General features: G+C 42.7%; 1 protein-coding gene across 3 annotated transcripts in view; it reads left to right on the forward strand.

Annotated features, from left to right (window-relative positions):
- The first annotated feature begins 7,618 nt into the window (after positions 1-7,618).
- Positions 7,619-19,993, forward strand: part of ANKRD29 (ankyrin repeat domain 29) — a 92,772-nt gene continuing 80,397 nt past the window's right edge. The window contains exons 1-2 of one of the 3 annotated variants that reach the window (XM_073679185.1): positions 7,619-7,817; positions 19,205-19,315. In XM_073679185.1, coding sequence (XP_073535286.1) covers positions 7,797-7,817; positions 19,205-19,315 — 132 coding nt within the window. In that variant the 5' untranslated portion in view covers positions 7,619-7,796. The remainder of the gene's footprint in view (positions 7,818-19,204; positions 19,316-19,993) is intronic. The other 2 variants (XM_073679184.1, XM_073679183.1) reach the window with 2 other exon arrangements.

The raw sequence follows: 19,993 nt of genomic DNA on the forward strand, positions 1-19,993 counted from the left end.
CAAATAGGGCCTCAGTATGTACTAGTAGGTTTATAAACAAGTTACTTGGATGCAACAGCGCAGACAATGAGGGGACAGTGGTACTTAGCCAACACTATTTTACCGACACAGAAAGAAAATCTATCTATAAGTACATATATTTATATTTACAAGTAAGCACTATATTATGAGTAGCAGTAGCAAGGTCAATACTGTATGTTATGACACTATCAGAACTCAGCGATGCGACTAAATATAATATCTATGCAACAACGTTCTATAATATACACTGTTCTTAATGTTATTATTATCTAGCAGTTAAACGACTATTAATGCCTTTATGTTTCAACTTAACGGGCGTCACTCTCAGTACTAGGCCTGTTTCCGTTGTAGTCTCTATAAACACCCCTGATCATTACACTGGCCCTAATGGGGTCACCTGTATTTCCTGCTAGGCCATAAGTCTTAGATATGCGAGTCACTGGGTATACAGTGAGCTCGTCGCACTGTCCGTCTCCGTTCCCTGAAGCACGGCCCCAGCCCACACCCCGTACTATACGTCTACGCTGGAAGTAATAGCCCACAGGAGCGGTCCTCTTCTACAGCCGGATCAACTCTCGAACCTGGTTTGGATCACGGTTTTCTACTGTTGCTGGTCACGGATCTTCTACTGGCGCTGGTCATGGATTTTTCTCACAACTCAGGCCTTCTCCGGCATCTGACTGCTCTTGGCCCCTTTTGTGCCAATGGTGGCTGTAAGCCCACCTCGCAGCCACACGACCTGCCTAATACAGGCTCTGGTGCCAACTCTGCCCTTCTTGGCCCAGCCACGCCTTTTTATAATTAGTAACTGCAACACAGGTGTCACCTGACCCGACGTCGTCTTCAATCTCTTGCCCAGGAACATGCACTTCCACTTTTGAGGTTCCTACTACAATTCGTTCTTTACTTTCACTTTTGCCTTTGACCAGCAGATGGCAGTGTTTGCTTGCAGTAACTCAGCTAAGCATCAACTCTACTCGTCTTCTCTCTTGTCCACCTCCCTACAGGTTGACCGCCATTGCCCTAAACTAAACCGCCTCATGACTGAACAATAAAGCTGGCAAGAAACAAGATTTTTGTTGATTAGGGTGGGATCTTACAGCCCTAGTCCATGGTCCATTGTGCATGCGCTGGCAGTAGCTTCTGGAGGATCTGTCACCAAGTCAAAAGTGGCCAGTTTCCTCTTTATTTCTGCTTCTTCCCTGGGTATTCTGTTTTTTATTGTTTTTTTTTATTTGCCATACTGTTCCAGAGATAGGAATCTTTTTGTTTTGTGATACTTTTTTGGTCTTTACTAAGGGGTTGTGGCTCACAGGGTAATTATGCAGAGCAGCCTAAAGACACCCTCCCAGAGAATCATATGAGTGAAACCCATAAAAATTAGCACAAAAAAATGCACATACCTCTGGAACCATATGACAGATTGAAAAAAACAAACAAAAAAAAAAAACGGACTACTCACCGAAACAGCAGGAATAAAATAAGAGTAAAAAATTGACCAGTTTTGACCTGGTGACAGGTTCTCTCTAAAGATCTCTTCATCTCAAGTGCACACAAAGACCATCTCCATGCATGTTTATAGGGAACCTTTCATGCCCACAAACGCTATTAACCTGTAGATACAGGGTTAATATAGGCAGATTCTCCTGCAGATCAGTGTCTGGCCCATACTGCTTAACAGCTCATTTACATATAAGAAAAACTTGGATTTCTCTGTAATAAGATATCAGATCACAGATAATATAATAACTTTTTTATATAGCGCCAACATATTCTGTAGCGCTTTATAATTAAGCAGGGACATGTACATACAATAAAGACATGACAAAGAAACACATAGTTCAACAGTTACAGGAGGAGTGAGGAACCTGCCTGGAAGCTTACAATCTATAAGGAAATAGGTAGAATGTGCTTGTCATGTATGGTCCAACCATCATTTTAATAAATAGGGGTTTTCTTATAAAGCTGCATGATCCGGTCATCAGCCAGTGTCTAACTACAGTTACCAAATGCTTTGGAGGACGTGGAGACAGATGAATAGGAGGGTGCAGATATCGAGGTATCTCTTTTATTCAGCTTCCTATCACCTACATCCCCATATAGACGGCGTAGAGAGTTTATCCCACTGACAGATGCCCTTTAAGGTTTGGCTTTGCAGGACAGCCTATCTAAACCTCTTTTTCCCTGGAGAGTCCAGCACCCCCTTACACCTAAATTATTCAGCCAGTCCCACTGGAAATCAGCCAGTTCAGCCTGACTTATATCTAATGTACATCTAATATTTATGGATGCCTTTAATAAGGATCAGAAAATTCTAATTAACATGTTTGTTTAGAGACTATATCAGTGACTGGAATTGATATGGCTAAGTCTTTGATTATAGTATATATGTAGGTAGCCAAGTACTGCAAAAAATAATTTGTTTTAATTGCAATGATCTTAAATAATAAAACTATACTTTTTATGCCATGCCATAATAGAATCTGTAATAGCGAGCTGCACTCCTGCCTTGTGACATAAGGAGCTTCACCTTGATTTACCTCTGATAGCTCCTCTCACACCCATCTCATTTCTCTCCATACAAACATCCATTCACCTACTCAGATTCACACTCCTGATTGAAATGATGTGTAACAAAGCTTTCCTGTATCCGATGCTAAACCTATGCCAGAAGCTTGTTCTTTTCTTTCTTCTGGGCACATTTCTATCATTCTAGTATACAACAATTATCCCATTGGTCTGTATTTGTAAGATTAATCAGAACCTAGTATTACTCAATCGTCATCTCTGGCATAGTCCAATATGGACTATGAAGACCATTGGAACAATAAGGGCTTGTGCATCCAACCGTATATTTGGTCTGAGTGCGATCTGACAAAACATTGGATCGCATTCGGACCAATGTTAGGGTATGGGGCTGTGCACATGTCTGATTTTTTCCTTGGACAGACTCTGTCAGATGAAAAAATTACAGCATGTTTGATTTGCATCCAATATTCGGATTGGACTCGGCCATGCAAGTCAATGAGTCCATGGAAAATAGTGTACCGCACTCAGATGACATCTGAGTGCGATTCCGATTTTCACGGACTGACAGAATGGAGAAGGTAGATACATTTTTTAGTCCATTTTCTCACCCGAGATCACACTCTGATCACACTTTGATCAAACTGTGATCAGAGTTTGAACAAAGTGTAATTAGCATAATCGGCCCGATTCTCTCGGATGAAAGAAGAGACGGTGATGTGACCCTAGCCAAATGGAGTTTCTCATCTTTGAGTCCATAGAGGGACATTGTGTCACATGGTTAACATATGCAGTGGCTGCAATAAAATCATAGTTATGGTACTCAAAAAAGGTTATTGGTACAGCTTCTTTTGAGGACTGTGTGTTACCCTCTGTGTGACTAAGGATGTGGACTGCCTGTCCCTGCCCTGAAGACAGCATCGAATTGCAAGAATAGTGTTGTGTGGTTTTACTGTGTTTTATTGTGCCATGTGAAATGTGTGCTGTGTCATGCGTTTTTTAGTAGTGTAATGTAACTAATGTATAATGTGGTAAGTACTGATGCTGTTGTGTAAATACTGTAAAGGTAATGCCTATTGTGAGTAACATGCACTCAGCTCAGGTGTAGGGAAAGTATTGGATACAGTTTAGTGCTTAGGTTAGAGATAGTGACTGTAGATACAGTAGGGCAAGATACAGTTAAATATTTGGTACTAGCCCAGAATGGGAGGAGGCTAGGGCAAGTAGAAAAGGGAACTATTTCCCGTTTTTAGTCAGTTAGAGAGAGTTGTTGAAAGTGATGGTGAAAGTGTTTGTTGGAGGCAAGGTGAAGTTCAAGGTGCAGTGGGCTGGAAGTGTGGCGCCCCTGCTGCGCATTAGTGCCACAGATCCTAGAGGGGTGCATGATCGGATTCCTCCACAAGAGGCCCTCATAGCATTCACGTACCTCCACCTTCCACCTCAGACCACCAGAGGGAGCCCATTAGGGATATAAAAAGGGAAGGTGGAGCTAGGCAGTCAGTCTAGTCTAGTTTAGTCTGTGAGAGAGTTCCTGCAGTAGATGAGCCTGAGAGAGGTCAGCCTGCAGTGGAGCTCAGTCTAGAGAACACAGCTAATAGTTCAGCAGTGGAGCACGAGGCTCCTGCAAGCTAGACTCAGGGAGCTCAGTTAGAGCCCAAGGCGTGCCGACGCCATAAGAGCGGTGAAGCGCGGCAAGCTGCCGCTAGTGTGTATAGCTAGTGAGGGCCTCGAGCGCGGCCGAAGGCTAGAGGAGTGAGTAGCATTGGGGGCAGAGGAGCTGTACAAGCTCACCCCAGAAAACATATACCGGACACCGGGTCCGCGTCTACAGGGCCGTATTCCCCCCCTGTAGAGACAACCGGAGACCCCTGGAAGACTTCAGGTCCCAGGATCACCCAAGAGCTGATACGTACCAGAGTCAGGAGTCACGGAGGCCCCGCAAGCTGGGAGCGTGTACTCCAAGAGAAGGCCCTACCACAAAGTCAGCCGGTGCAGGACAGAGACAAAGTTAGGCCTAGCTCCAGGCAGGTCAGAAACTTACTACACAAAGGCAAGAAACAGGAGGCCATATACCCGCTCACTGGGGAGAATCCTGATATGCACCCTTCACCCTACAGTGCTTCGGAATGTGCCTGAACTTCCATCAGTAAAAGGTACTGAAGTGAACTGTGTGTCTGCCTATCCTTCGTCAGACCCGGCTTGGTCCCCTCTGTCCTGCATCCCTACATCCACGCTGCCCTGAGGCCTAGCTCCACCTGTGGGGAGCTATACCACCCAAGCTGCCTTTACACCAGCCTCAGTGGGCTGCCGCTGCGCTGGTGAAACTCACCAGACACCACAGGAAGTGTCACGAACTTTCACTTAATTATCCACCCTTTTAAAGAGAGGTCCAGGGTACGGGCCCGGGAGCCGACTACCGCGACATCCCCAAAACTAACAACAAGGCCCGGGCGCTGAGTCCTCCCCATCCCCTGGGTGCGTCAGAAGCACGGTGTAGACAAAACGTTTTGGCGGACAAAGCTCCCAATGGACATTCCTGCAACGTCCGGAGCTCAAGGTTCAAGTTGGGGGCTATGGAGAACACCGACAACCCTTCCGTACAGATGTAGATGGACGTGGAACCACGCAAGGGAAGCGTAGCAGATCTCTGGAATACTGCGATGCCAGGTGAGAAATCCCTAGTGCTAACAGGATCTTTTAAAGTAGGGATAGTCTGAGCTGAACAAAAGAAAAAGATTGAAATGTACTGTGTTGATGGAACAAGAACTGGAGGGTGCTGTGCCCCATACTGCATGTTAAAGACTGATGTACTTGAACTGTCCAGCAAAGTTGAACTTGTTAAAATGAACTGTGTGTCCCCTGATGTGTGTGCGGCTGGTCCTGGAACCATTCAAGACCCAACAATGTGCTGGCAGGTCAATATACTAAAATGAAGGCAAGATGATATATACCATTGTAATTATACATTACCTAAATGTATTAGAAGGGGAATCTTCGTTAATAGGTTTACACCAACTTTAAGTATAAATGAGTCTATTGACTAAGATTGGTTTAATGTAAACTGTATATTCAGATTGTACTAAAGAATTGATTATTTAAGTTATAATTGACCCAATTTAAGTATAACTACTTCCCCCATTCCCTGCCCCATATATATACAGTACAGACCAAAAGTTTGGACACACCTTCTCATTTAAAGATTTTTCTGTATTTTCATGACTATAAAAATTGGACATTCACACTGAAGGCATCAAAACTATGAATTAACACATGTGGAATTATATATTTAACAAAAAAGTGTGAAACAACTGAAAATATGTCTTATATTGTAGGTTCTTCAAAGTAGCCACCTTTTGCTTTGATGACTGCTTTGCACCCTCTTGGCATTCTCTTGATGAGCTTCAAGAGGTGGTCACCGGAAATGGTCTTCCAACAATCTTGGAGGAGTTCCCAGAGATGCTTAGCACTTGTAAGCCCTTTTTCCTTCACTCTGCGGTCCAGCTCACCCCAAACCATCTCGATTGGGTTCAGGTCTGGTGACTGTGGAGGCCAGGTCATCTGGCGTAGCACCCCATCACTCTCCTTCTTGGTCAAATAGCCCTTACACAGCCTGGAGGTGTGTTTGGGGTCATTGTCCTGTTGAAAAATAAATGATGGTCCAACTAAACGCAAACCGGATGGAATAGCATGCCGCTGCAAGATGCTGTGGTAGCCATGCTGGTTCAGTATGCCTTCGATTTTGAATAAATCCCCAACAGTGTTACCAGCAAAGCACCCCCACACCATCATACCTCCTCCTCCATGCTTCACGGTGGGAACCAGGCATGTAGAGTCCATCCGTTCACCTTTTCTGCGTCGCACAAAGACACGGTGGTTGAAACCAAAGATCTCAAATTTGGACTCATCAGATCAAAGCACAGATTTCCACTGGTCTAATATCCATTCCTTATGTTCCTTAGCCAAAACAAGTCTCTTCTGCTTGTTGCCTGTCCTTAGCAGTGCTTTCTTAGCAGCTATTTTACCATGAAGGCCTGCTGCACAGTCTCCTCTTAACAGTTGTTGTAGAGATGTGTCTGCTGCTAGAACTCTGTGTGGCATTGACCTGGTCTCTAATCTGAGCTGCTGTTAACCTGCGATTTCTGAGGCTGGTGACTCGGATAAACTTATCCTCAGAAGCAGCTGTGACTCTTGGTCTTCCTTTCCTGGGGCGGTCCTCATGTGAGCCAGTTTCTTTGTAGCGCTTGATGGGGTTTGCAACTACACTTGGGGACACTTTCAAAGTTTGCCCAATTTTTCAGACTGACTGACCTTCATTTCTTAAAGTAATGATGGCCACTCGTTTTTCTTTACTTAGAATTTGTATTATGGCAAGAAAAAAGCAGCTAACAGTCTATTCAGTAGGACTATCAGCTGTGTATCCACCTGACTTCTGCACAACACAACTGATGGTCCCAACCCCATTTATAAAGCAAGAAATCCCACTTATTAAACCTGACAGGGCACACCTGTGAAGTGAAAACCATTTCCGGTGACTACCTCTTGAAGCTCATCAAGAGAATGCCAAGAGTGTGCAAAGCAGTCATCAAAGCAAAAGGTGGCTACTTTGAAGAACCTAGAATATAAGACATATTTTCAGTTGTTTCACACTTTTTTGTTAAGTATATAATTCCACATGTGTTAATTCATAGTTTTGATGCCTTCAGTGTGAATGTACAATTTTCAAAGTCATGAAAATACAGAAAAATCTTTAAATGAGGTGTGTCCAAACTTTTGGTCTGTACTGGTTTTATATATATATATATATATATATATATATATATATATATATATATATTTCCTCCTTCACTACCCCTTTTTTTCCTACGTTTCCACATTCTTACCCTTTTTCCCCATTATATTATAAAACCAATAAAAATATTTGAACAAGAAGGGGAATCCTATAGTGTCTTGCTGCACTTCTCTACATGGAGTTGCTATATTTCTCCTATCTGTACTCTAAAAGCTTCCCTTGAACACTGTAGACATCTTGCGGTACTTTAGGTATTCTCTCCCAGGGATTCCTGTAGTGAACTAGTTAATATTGCTGGCTACAACTCTGCAGATGTAAGTCTTGGAGATTTTATTCTCTCAGTATCTGCTGATGGAAGAGACGAGCTGGAGCTCAGAATACCAGAGTGATCTACTGCTGAGGACCTGATCCTCTTCTTTATAACCTACTTGGACTAGGAAGAATCTGCTGCTGCTACGACATGTGCATGATGTCTTTCAAGGCAAGTGATAATTGTGTTCCATTCAGATGAAGCCGTAAAAATAGCAACGCCCCAGACTAAAGCTTTCTGCTTCATAGGCCTTGTTCTGGGATAGCATAGTGCAGATATTGCTGCTAGGTCCTGAGTTACATTCTGCAGAAATGAGCCAGCAAATATCCTGAGTGTGAAGGAAAAGACAAAGCTGGAAACCCTGGATTCTGATGCTTTGCAGGAAGCAGACATGCTTGTTATTTAGAACATTCACAAAGAATGACTATTATTATAACTATTTTTATTAACACTATTATTTATATATATTTGTTTATTGACACAGTCACCAGTATGGTACAATAGTTGACTTATTTGTCTTTTTTTCTCTTTGCAAAATATGTGTAGATCAGTTTCTAAATGTAATTCACTTTTCATTTCCAATATCTTTACTTTAAATGATACAGTATCATCTGTCTCACATTTTTGGCACTGATACAGTAGTTAACTGGTGATTTTTTTCTGGACACCTTCGTTGCTTATCTCACTCTTGTAATGACTTGGTTAGATCATAGAGCAAATATTGGAAAACAAACTTTTTGATCTGAATGGTTTGCATGGTACCGTGCTCTACAGCAGTGTTCCCCAACTCCAGTCCTCAGGGCCCACCAACAGGTCATGTTTTCAGCATTTCCTTAGTATTGCACAGGTGATGGAATTATTGTCTGTGCAGGTGATGTAATTATCACCTGGGCAATACTAAGGAAATTGTGAAAACATGACCTGTTGGTGGGCCTTGAGGACTGGAGTTGGGGAACACTGCTCTACAGAACTTCTTCACGGACCCTAAAAGTAGCAGTTTAAGAAAAGTCTGTGCAGGTTTGGTAGCAAGAAAAAAGCTGGGGCTGTCCTTGAAAAGGAATACCATACTTGCTAGCAAAAACTGCCTGAATCTAGATGTAGTTCTTGGCACCAGCTAATGGGACAATGCCAAATAGATTCAGCCTTGGGCCTGATGATGACAGTTGGCTCAAGTTTTCTGTCTTACAGCAGTCATTTTCTATAAGAATGCATTAACTCACAGATAGCATTGCTTTTGAATTGCACCTATCTATTTTTATGCAGCTGGATTTTTGGAAATTTTTGAATGTATTTTTTCTTACCCCATAAAGTGATTTGAAAAGCTTTTTGTAATTGAAAATTGTTTGAAGTGTGCCATGTGAGAAATTACCTCTAATTTTAGAAAAATTAAATAAATGGATAGCTCCAGTTTTAGGACAACATGCCTTACTAGAGCATCTGAGAAGAGAATATCTGGAAGTGATTTCATGCTTTAAATTAGGGGTTCCAGTATTTTTAAAGCCAAGGCAGTGCAGTCTGCAGCAAAATTCTCATTGTAAAAAAGATGGAATAGAACTATAACATTGGCAGACCCTTTTATGAACTAATAAGCTCCCATGGAGATCCATTTCAATCTCTATGCTGAATGACGAAAAAGCTTTAGAGCTGCCCATATAGCGTAATGGACCTTCTTTAGGCCAGGGTCAGATGGCCGTAGATTCTCTCATCCGAGAGAATCGGCCCGATTATGAAAATGACACTCTGATCATAGTTTGATCAGTGTGTCAGCATAGTGTGATCTGATTCTCTCAGATGAGAAAATTGGAGCACACTGTGAGGAGAACATGGAGAGCAAAATTAATCCATCTTATCCATTCTGTGAGTCAGCAAAAATCAAACCGCATTCAGATGTCATCCGAGTGCAGTCTGATGATTTCCACGCACTCATTGACATACATGATCAAGTGCGATCCGATAATTATCGGATCAAACTCGGACATGTTGCAATTTTTTTCTTCAGACCGGCTTGGTCCAAGGAAAAGGTTGGACAGATCCATAGATTTACATTGGTCCGAGTACGATTCGATGTTTTGTCGGCAAATGTATCAAGAAGGGAAAGACCTCTTGTCCTTTTATGTTACGAAATGGAGTGATTCGAGAAAGTCAGAGCCCTTGGGCCGCATCCATTGTACTAGTTCGGAAGAAAGATGGGACCTTGAGGTTCTGCGTAGATTATCAGCGGTTGAACGCTTGCACGGTGCGGAATCCTATCCCCTGCCGCGGATTGAAGAGTTCCTGTCTGCTTTAGGAAAAACTAAATATTTGTAATCCCTCGATCTGGCCAGCAGCTACTGTCAAGTTCCTATGGCCGATAAGGATCGGTCGAAAACTGCCTTGATCCTTCCCATGGGTTTATTAGAGTTCAACCGGATGCCCTTCGGCCTAACTAATGCACCCAGAACGTTTCAGCGGTTGATGGAGAGTGCCTTGGAGATCTCAATTTCAAAGTGACCTTAATCTATCTGGACGACATTGTAGTATACTCCTACACCTTCGAGGAACATCTCAGTCGATTAGAGTAAGTGCTAGAGAGGCTCCAAAAGCATGGGCTGCAGATTAAACCTCAGAAATGTCACTTGCTCCAGAGGGAGGTTGAGTATCAGGGGCACACCGTCTCCAGTACTGGGGTCTGCCCCACCCCTGAAAAAGTGTCGGCTGTACGGAAGTGGCCCATTCCAACTAATATAAGAGAGCTAAGAGCATTCCTGGGCCTGGCAGGTTACTATCTAAGATTCATCAAAGATTTTGCCAAAATAGCGAACCTGCTCCATGAGCTTCTGAGAGGATCAGCTGGGGGACATAAGCAATGGGCCATTCAGTGGGGGCCCCGACAGGAAGAAGCCTTTTGTGCCCTGAAGATGACATTAACCAACACCCCCATATTGGCCTATGCCGACTTCTCCCAACCCTTCTTACTATATACCAATGGAAGTCTGTACTGCCTAGGAGCAGTATTAGCACAAATTCAAGAACGCAAAGAACAGGTGATTGCATATGGTAGTCGGTCTCTGAGAGAAACCGAAAGGAACCCTGATAACTGCAGTTCATTCAAGTTAGATCTGCTGGCTCTAGTCTGGGCCATGACTGAAAAGTTTGCTGAGTATCTGTCGGCGTCAAAGGTTCAGGTGCGAAACGATAACAATCTCCTTGCTCATCTTGAAAATGCAAAGTTTGGAGCGCTGGAACAAAGATGGGTTGCCAAAATGTCCAAGTACCAGTACAGAATCACGTATCGGTCAAAAGCTCAGAACACCCATTCCGATGCACTGTCTGGAGTCACTCCAATAAGTCCAAAGGGAGACACAGATGAAGATCTAGATGGCGACGAAATCCCGGATTTCATCCGTTTCACAACCGCCGTGGTAGGCACCCAAGAAAAAGAGGGAGAGCGTAAACCCGCCCAGGTCCTGGGACGCCCAAGGGTTGAGTGGATTTATCTCCAGCAGTCTAATCCTGAACTTGCGGAGCTAAGGCAGTGTGTTACCTTGGTGCGGAAACCTGATCAGAAGTTAAGGACATCTCTATCAGCTAGTGCGTTGCAGATCTTGGGCCAATGGGAACAACTTGTCATGAAGAATGGTCTGCTGTGCCGAAGGATTCAGCTGCCTTGGAAAATGGACGTCACCTGGCAAGTGGTGATCTCTGAAGAAATGGCGGTGAGTCTGGCAAAGGAAGCTCATGAACTGAAAACACTTTCCGATAGCTGCAATGATTAGTGTACTGGCCTCAGGTATGCCACATGGTGGAAGAAGCCTGTCGAAGGTGCCATCAGTGTGAGTTAACCAAACCTCCAGAACAAAGGGCACCAGTCTAAACTATAAAGATGTCTGCCCCGTTGGAAGTATTGATGGTGGATTACTTGATGATCACAACATCCTACAATGATTATGATCATTGTTTGGTAATGACTGACCACTTCACAAAGTTGGCTGTGGTCACTCCGATCTGAGATCATACGGCAGAAACAGCGGCCAAAGTAATTTGCCAAGATTTCAGCCATGTGTATGGGTGTCCGAAGAGAATTCATTCAGATCAAGGAGCCTGTTTGCAAGGGAAGATAATGGAGGAAGTGCACCATCTATACGTTATAGACAAATCCCGGACCACGCCATACCACCCACATGGAAATGGAGCTTGTAAACACTTCAGTAGAACTCTGTTACAAATGCTACAGACACTGGAAGAAGATCAGAAAATGAGGTGGCCTGAGTTTGTCTCCGAGCTGGTGTGGGTGTATAACAATCGGGTTCATGCGACCACTGGATGCACACCCTACACATTGTTGTTTGAGCAAGGGGGTCAAGAAATTACCGAATTAGGACTAGAGTTAGAGTATGAACATCCGGGAAGTCACCCAAATACCTGGGTTCGGGGCCATTCTCATGGACTTCAACTGATGAGATGCTTGGTGGAACAGAAACTTAAGGAGATAGAATACCACATCAAAAGTCTGACACAGGAAGAACCCCTTTGGGCAGGAGAGTGGGTGTTAATACGAGACAAGCGACACAGGAATAAGAATAAACAGAAATAGCCCAGTTTATGAAGTTCGACCAGAAGGTGAAGAGAGTGCCCTGACGCGAGTGTTGCACAGAAATATTCTTTGCCCATGCCTTTCTGAGGCAGAAAACGGGAGAAGGTGCTCTCCCTGAAGATCCCACTAGAAACAGTCACTGAACCGGAAGACGATCATGATGAAGGGTGGATCAATGTGCCCACAGAACTATTGGAGCTTACACCCAGTGAACTGACAAGGACATCAGATCTCTCGGAAGAACCTCTATCGGGAGAACAGCGCAGGACAGAATGAGCCAATGCAGGCATTCCTTCTAGGCGATAGTCTGTGTGCCCACTATGCGTTTTTTAAGCATTTCCACAGTGGCAATTCCACCGCAGAAATGCTTAAAAAATGCTTGTTAGAAGGTCTGCTATGTTCCCCAATGATAATCCGCAAGTGCTGTGCACATGCTGCGGAACTTTCCGCTGCGGATTATCATTGCGGAAAAATCCGCAGCATTACCAATTATTTTGCGGAATCGCTGCGATTTTGCCTCCATTGACTTGCATTGAATCACTTAATATCTGCCATTACTACATGTGCGATTCAATGTGCGGATGGTACCCGGGTCTGGAGAAGAGGAGACTCTCCTCCAGACCCAGGTACCATAGTACCTGTAAAAAAAAGAATTTAAAATAAAAAAATACATTATACTCACCTTCTGATGGCCCCTGGTCTCCATAGCGATGCATCCTGGCTCCCCGGCAGCTCAAGATGGTCTAAAAGGACCTGCCATGATGTAATTTAGTTATGTGACGGGTCACGCGACCGCTGACGTCGGCTGTCGCGTGACCTGTCACATGACTAAATGACGTCATGGGAGGTTCTTTTACACCACCGCGAGACACCGGGGAGACCGGACGCATCGCATAAGGAGACCGGGGGCCATCGGAAGGTGAGTATATGTTTTTGTTTTTTTTCTACCATTTTTATTCTTTATTTTAACTAACTTGGTCACACTATACAAAATCCATGCTGGCTGCATGGATTTATATAGTGTGACCAAGTTGTCAAGCACTTTTCCAAGTGATGCTAAAATCGCTTGGAAAGCGCTTGACAACCCGCATGTGAAATCGCATGATCAAAACGGTTCACAAACGCTTGTCCCTGGCAGGAAAAACGCATGTAAAATCCGCATGTACAATCCGCATGCGTTTTTTCTTCCAGGGAGATGCAGAAACGCTCAGGAAAAATCCAGAGCATTTCTGCATCGTGGGCACATAGCCATACGCACAAGATGAGTTCATCTGGATGCAAATCCAACAGAAGACTCAGGAATGTGTGCGGCTCTTGGCAGAAGTTGGACTACCTTTAAAGAAGCAACACCTACTCATAAACTTCCCTCGCCCAGGGACTGGTGAGATAAAAAAAGAGAGGCATGTAAGGAGACAAGACACATTGGAACCAGAACAGCGAGGAGGTGTGACAGAGGGGAGGAGATTGATCAGGACTCCGGGTACAGTGTTGTCAGGGAAACCAGCTCAGGAGAAAAACAGAACGTGCGCAAGTTCTGAAGTGATTCTGGCGCCGAGGAGAGAGACGAGAGGAACAACATCAGTGTCTGGAGCTCCTGTCAGGAAGAAAAGTGCCACGCATCCGCCCAGCCCAGATGTCAAAGGTCAAGTCCCAAAGACCCAAGCGACGCCAGTCAAGGTTCCTCATCCGGGTGATGTCGGTTGACAGGACGGGAGTAGGTTGCGGTGACATGGTTTTCAGACATTTGGGATATCCTTTCACAAGCTTCTCACAATAGTTGGTAGGAATTTGGGCCCATTCCTCCTGACAAAACTGGTGTAACTGATCCAGGTTTGTAGGTCGCCTTGCTCGCACCTGCCTTTTCAGCTTTGCCCATAAATTTTCAATAGGATTGAGATCAGGGCTTTGTGATGGCCACTCCAAAACATTGACTTTGTTATCCTTAAGCCACTTTGTTACCATTTTGGCAGTATGCTTAGGGTAATTGTCTATTTGGAAGACCCATTTCTGCCCAAGCTTTAACTTCCTGGCTGATGTCTTGAGATGTTACTTCAGTATTGCCACATAATATTCTTTCTCGTGATGCCATCTATTTTGTGAAGTGTACCAGTCCCTCCTGCAGCAAAACAACCCCACAACATGATGCTGCCACCCCCGTGTTTTACAGTTGGAATGGTGTTCTTAGGCTTCCAAGCTTCTCCCTTTTTCCTCCAAACGTAACGATGGTCATTATGTGGAAAAAGTTAAATTTGAATTTCATCAGGCACCGGACATGTCTCCAAAAATGAAGGTCTTTGTTCCTGTGTGCATTTGCAAACATTCATCTGGCTTGTTTATGTTTCTTTTGGAGTAATGTCTTCTTCCTGGCAGAGTGGCCTTTCAGCCCATGTTGATACGTACTGTTTCACTGGGGTTATTGACACAATCTAACCAGCTTCCGCCATCATCTTCACAAGGTCTTTTGCTTTTGTCCTTGGGATGATATGCACATGTTGGACCAAAGCACGTTCATCTCTGGGACACGAAACCTATCTCGTTCCTGAGCGGTATGATGGCTAGACATTCCCATCTTGTTTGTACTTGAGTATAATTGTTCGTACAGATGAACGAGGCACCTTCAGGTATCTTGAAATTGTACCCAAGGATGAGCCAGAATTGTGCAAGTCCACAATTCTCTTCCTGATATCTTGGCTGATTTTGTTAGACTTTTCCATGATACTACACATGATACTACACAAAGAAGCAGTGTGTTCCAGGTGTGCATTAAAATACATCCAGAGGTGTGTCTCTAATTAACTCAGATGTTGAAAAAAAACCTATCAGAAGCTTCCAAACACATGACATCATGATATCGACAGCCCAGAATTGTTTAAAGGCATAGTAATCTTAGTGTATGTAAACTTATGACTTTGTAGTAAATAATAAAAATGCCTTAAAACATTGTCTCTCTCTCATTATTCTGGCATTTGGCAAATATTAAAAATGATGGTAATTCTAATTTACCTAAAACGGGAAAGGTTTATTCTGATTTCATGTCAGATATTGAGAAAAACATGCATATGTGTCTTTTTATATAGTGTATGTAAACTTCTGGTTTGAACTGTATATAATAGATAGATAATAAATAGATATTAGATATATAATAGATACATAATAGATAGAGACATAAATAGATAGAATAGATATATAGAATAGATAAATAGATAGAATAGATAGATATCCTATAGATATAAAATTTCACAAGCCCCCTACATATATTAAACTTGCACCCTTTAGTGCCTTTCATGTGGCACTAAAGGGTGTTTAGCCTGGTTTTTAACCTAATAAAGAAAAAAAAACAATAACGTGGAGTCCCCCCTATTTTTGATAACCAGAAAAGGTAAAGCAGATAGCTGTGGGCTGATATTATCAGGCTGGGAAGGCCCATGGTTATTAGGCCCTTCCCATCCTAAAAATACCAGCCCGCAGCTGCCCCAGAATTAATGCATCACATTAGAAAGGAAAAAGAGAGAAATAAAGACGAGACACTGTCCTTCATTCACCAATTTATTAGAAAGCAAAAAGTTCCCATGCAGGTCCGACGTAGTCCTTGGTGTTCCCACGACGATCCCCAAATCCGATCCCCAAAGTCTATGGAGCCTGCTTCAGAGAACGAAGCTCCATAGGCTTTTAGGAGCAGCCACTCCAAGTCTTGCTGTGCTCCGCAAGACCCGGCGGCTCTGAACAGTGGTGACGCAGTAACTACACTGCTTATCAGAGTCGCATAGTCTCATTGAGGACAGCGTGACTGCGAGCCTGATGAGCAGTGTAGTTACTGATGTTACTGCTGTTCAGAGCCACCGGTTTCAGAGCCGCCTGGTGTGACTATCAGCAGTTTTCCGTCATCAAAAGTACATGTACAAGAATGAAAACGTAAGTTTATGATGAAGTCCAGAGTAAAAGATCGCTACCTCAATTATAAGGGCTCGCTCACACTGGCGTATAATACGGAGGAGTGCAATGCGAGAGAACATTGCATTGCACTCTGACCAATGTTATTCAATGAGTCTGTGCTCATCTGAGTGTTTTTCCTTTTTTCCTGAGTGCCTTTACTTTGCATTTAAATTAAAATTGCATTGACAGGTTCTCTTTAAACACCTCAACGCAACTAATATATTTCTTTCTTCTAACATATTTCTTCAGCTTCATTATAAAATGCCATACTTGCCAAAGCCAGTTTTCACGTTCCTGACCAGGCCAAAATTTTTCAAATTTTGTCTTGTCTCTTTATGTGCAAATAACTCTGGAACACTTCAACATATCCTCGTGATTCTGAGATTTTTTTTTTCGTGACACATTGTACTTTATTTTTGGTGCAAATTTAGGTCAGTTTGATTTGCACTTATTTATGAAAATATCAGAATTATGAGGAACATTTAGAAAAATTCATAATTTTTGAACTTTTGAATTTTCAAGCTTTTAAAACGAATAGTCATACTGCAAAAAATATTTAACCAATAACCTTTATTACACATATACTTTACGTAAGTATCACTTTTGAAAAGTCTTTTTTTTGTTTGGGTGTTAGAAGGCTTGCGGAAAACTGGAGTGTTATAAAATATCCACACTGAATCTCTGGCTTCTTCGCTATTTACGTGTGAAGCACAAGACACAAGGTCCAATTATTAAAATGATGAAGTGTTGTTTTGAGTAAGAAATTCTTAGGTATATAAATTTGTTTGGGTTACCATGTGATTTACGAAATCCTCAGATAAAAAGACTTTTGAAATAGTCAATTTCTGTGGGGCCTGAAGTTTCAACTGGATTCCTGAGCTGCCAGCGAAATCTAGAATCTGAGGCTCATGATCTTCAGGGAGTTGAGATTATGGGTGATCACTTCCTGCCTCCTCTACACTCCCGGGGAGTCTACATGGGGGTTAATTTTCACTAGAGAAAATGGTGGAGGATGAGGAATTAAAATAGAAAAATGTCAGAGACAAGCAAGACGCATGCCTCCTCTGCTGAATGTACTATGTTACTGTAATTCTTTGGATTAGTAAAAAAAAAAGCTGTGATAAAAGCTGTAGTAAAATAATTACTACACTAATTTTCCACTAAAATTCTGACAATTACTGAAAGCCCGTAACTCACTGATGGTAACCATTATTCTATATATTAGCAAAAATAATACTGTAGGATAAACTGATAATTTGTACTTCTGATTATACTGTCCTTTTAGCCCTATCAACTAATCTAAATTTAATTTTTATTGGAATTTTTTACACTCTTGAAAAAAAAAATCCTACAACATAACTTTATCACTGACTCTGATCAGTGATGGTCAGTACTGGTCAGAACATAGCGGCCTCTGGTTGTACATACAGAGGTGGGGCAGATAAAATGAAAAAATGTAGACATCCTCAGAAAAAAAAAATCTTGCTCCAAAAATTGAGCACAAATTTTGATCAGTGATGTGCCTCACTGATTAGTGCTCTGCAACTGCAGGCCGCACACACAGGGGGAATGTAATGTAAAACAATTTGACACAGAAAAAGTTCCAGAACAAAATTGAGCATGAATGCAGATCAATGATGTGCATCCCTGACCAGTGCTCAGCAGCCACAGGAGGTGGTGTGAAAATAAAAAATGGAGTACAATATGCAATCAGTGACACGCACCCCAGATCGGAGCTTGGTGGCAGCAAGGAAAGAATGGGGGTGTGTCAGAGATAGTTTAGACTGCGAGAAGTGAGGGTTAGGAGTGCATGTAGGTGGGAGTGTTGATTTGGGTAAGGTAGGGAACACGGGAACAAGTCAGGAATAGAAAGATTTGGTGATCTTCTTGTGATCTGCACCAACACTAGCTGTGATGACAGCAGAAATCTGTGTCATCACAAGTCCTCAGCACAATGACCGCTCTACATGCTTTTCCAGACTGGAATGAAGCAGTGCAGATGGGTCATTGAGAGGTTAAACTGACCTCTTGCACAGTGTTTGATCAGATGCCATTGTCCGATAGCACCAATCAGCGCCTATTGTATCCTGGGAAAAGCCTACAAATAGAGATGAGCAAACCCGAACTTAAAAGTCCGGGGCAAAACTCTGAACATGGACTTCTCCCGGAAGTTTGTTTTAATGTTCGGAGTTCCAGGGGAAGTCCGGTCTAGAGAGAGTTTTCCATTCCAAAGTTCGGTTCCCCATTGTTTTCTATGGGATTCGGGTTCTGGTTCAAGTTCAGTTACAGTTCTGGTACCCGAACCAAAAACTTGGGAATAAAGTTCGGATCGGGTACCAGAATCCGAACTTCTACGGGTCCGCTCATCCCTACCTAATATCAGTGCTTTCATAGACAGAGTTCAAATGGAATCCAAACATTCTTCCAATGAACTCCATTAGTTTCATGGCAGTGAATGGACCCCTCAGGGAACATGTTTGCATGCCCTTTTTGGGCCTAAAAACATAACACCCTGTGATCAGTGCAGATGGCTTCTCTAATGTGAATGCAGTCTAACACTGTTCCTTTAAATTGATATAGTACACAAAGGATAAAGGTGATGTAGTTTATTGTTCTTACCACTTAAACATCTATAAAGTACGGCAGATTCAATGTGAAATTTGAAGAATAAACAGTTCTCATGTTTTAGCATGTTCATCGGTTTTCTGAAAACGTATTTGTGTTACTTTCACTGTCACAAACATCTTTTTCATTGGGTTTACTTGCTGTGTAAAGCCTTACTGCTCCAAGTAAAGTAGAACTGGACCTGTCTAGATCTGTTATCTAAAAAACTTGGAAGAACATTTCACTTTGCAGCAAATGTAGCGAAGTTTACTTTATACTGTTGTATACTTCGATTTGAGGGTAATGAACTTTCTATGGATAAGTCCCAAATCCCGCCCAGTGTACATCAGATAGTCTCCATTGTTGTGTTAATCCATTCAGTGATGTGTTTGTTTGTCTTTTAAATCAAGATGCCATGAAAGTAATATGGAGCTATTATTTTACACAGAAGGAAACGCCTCTTGCCAATGCAGCTTTCTGGGCCGCGCGGAAAGGAAACCTGGCATTACTCCAGCTGTTGTTGAACAGTGGCCGCGTCGATGTGGACTGCAGAGACAGTGTATGCCCTTCACTTGTGTATGCCAAGAATTCCAGATCACTATCTTCTTCATCAGAATGGCACAGTGGCCAGACAACAGGCCTGTTATTATTCCTTCAGCGTCAATATTATTCAGTGGTGTAAAACAAAGCTCTAGGATGTTGTAATGGATTTGTGGTTTATGTGTTAAGAAATGTAAAGTACAATCTAGTAACCGAATAAAAGTAAGAGCTAAAGGAAGATTGGTATAAATGCTAAATATTGTATTAATGCCCCTGGGAATTTCAGAACAGAAAGCATGAGATATCTTTTTTTGGGTGTTTTGGCAGCATATACAGTACTAATAGTGAGTTTGCAGTCTGCTGGTTAGGATCATCTAACAGAACTGTTGATGCCATTACCATTAATTCCTTAAGAAGAGATTTTATAGCACTTAATGGAGTCAGTCAGTGCAAAATGACTGTTCAAACCAAGCTCGGGCATTAAGTGCACATGTGACATGACCAAACAGGTCAGTGCATCACCTATCTCTACCCTCCTTAATCTTGATTGACAGCTCTGGCTTAACAGGAACCAGAGATGGGTGGAGATACATAGAAAAGAAGTAGGTGGAAAGCTGCACTAAACTTGGCAATGCCAAAGGTGCAACAAGCGCCTGTGCTTGGTTTTTACAGTCATTATGTGCTGACATACTCCTTT

The sequence above is a fragment of the Phyllobates terribilis genome, unplaced genomic scaffold (assembly GCF_046119375.1).
Source record: "Phyllobates terribilis strain yellow unplaced genomic scaffold, ASM4611937v1 Scaffold_4__5_contigs__length_816908805, whole genome shotgun sequence".
NCBI lineage: Eukaryota > Metazoa > Chordata > Amphibia > Anura > Dendrobatidae > Phyllobates > Phyllobates terribilis.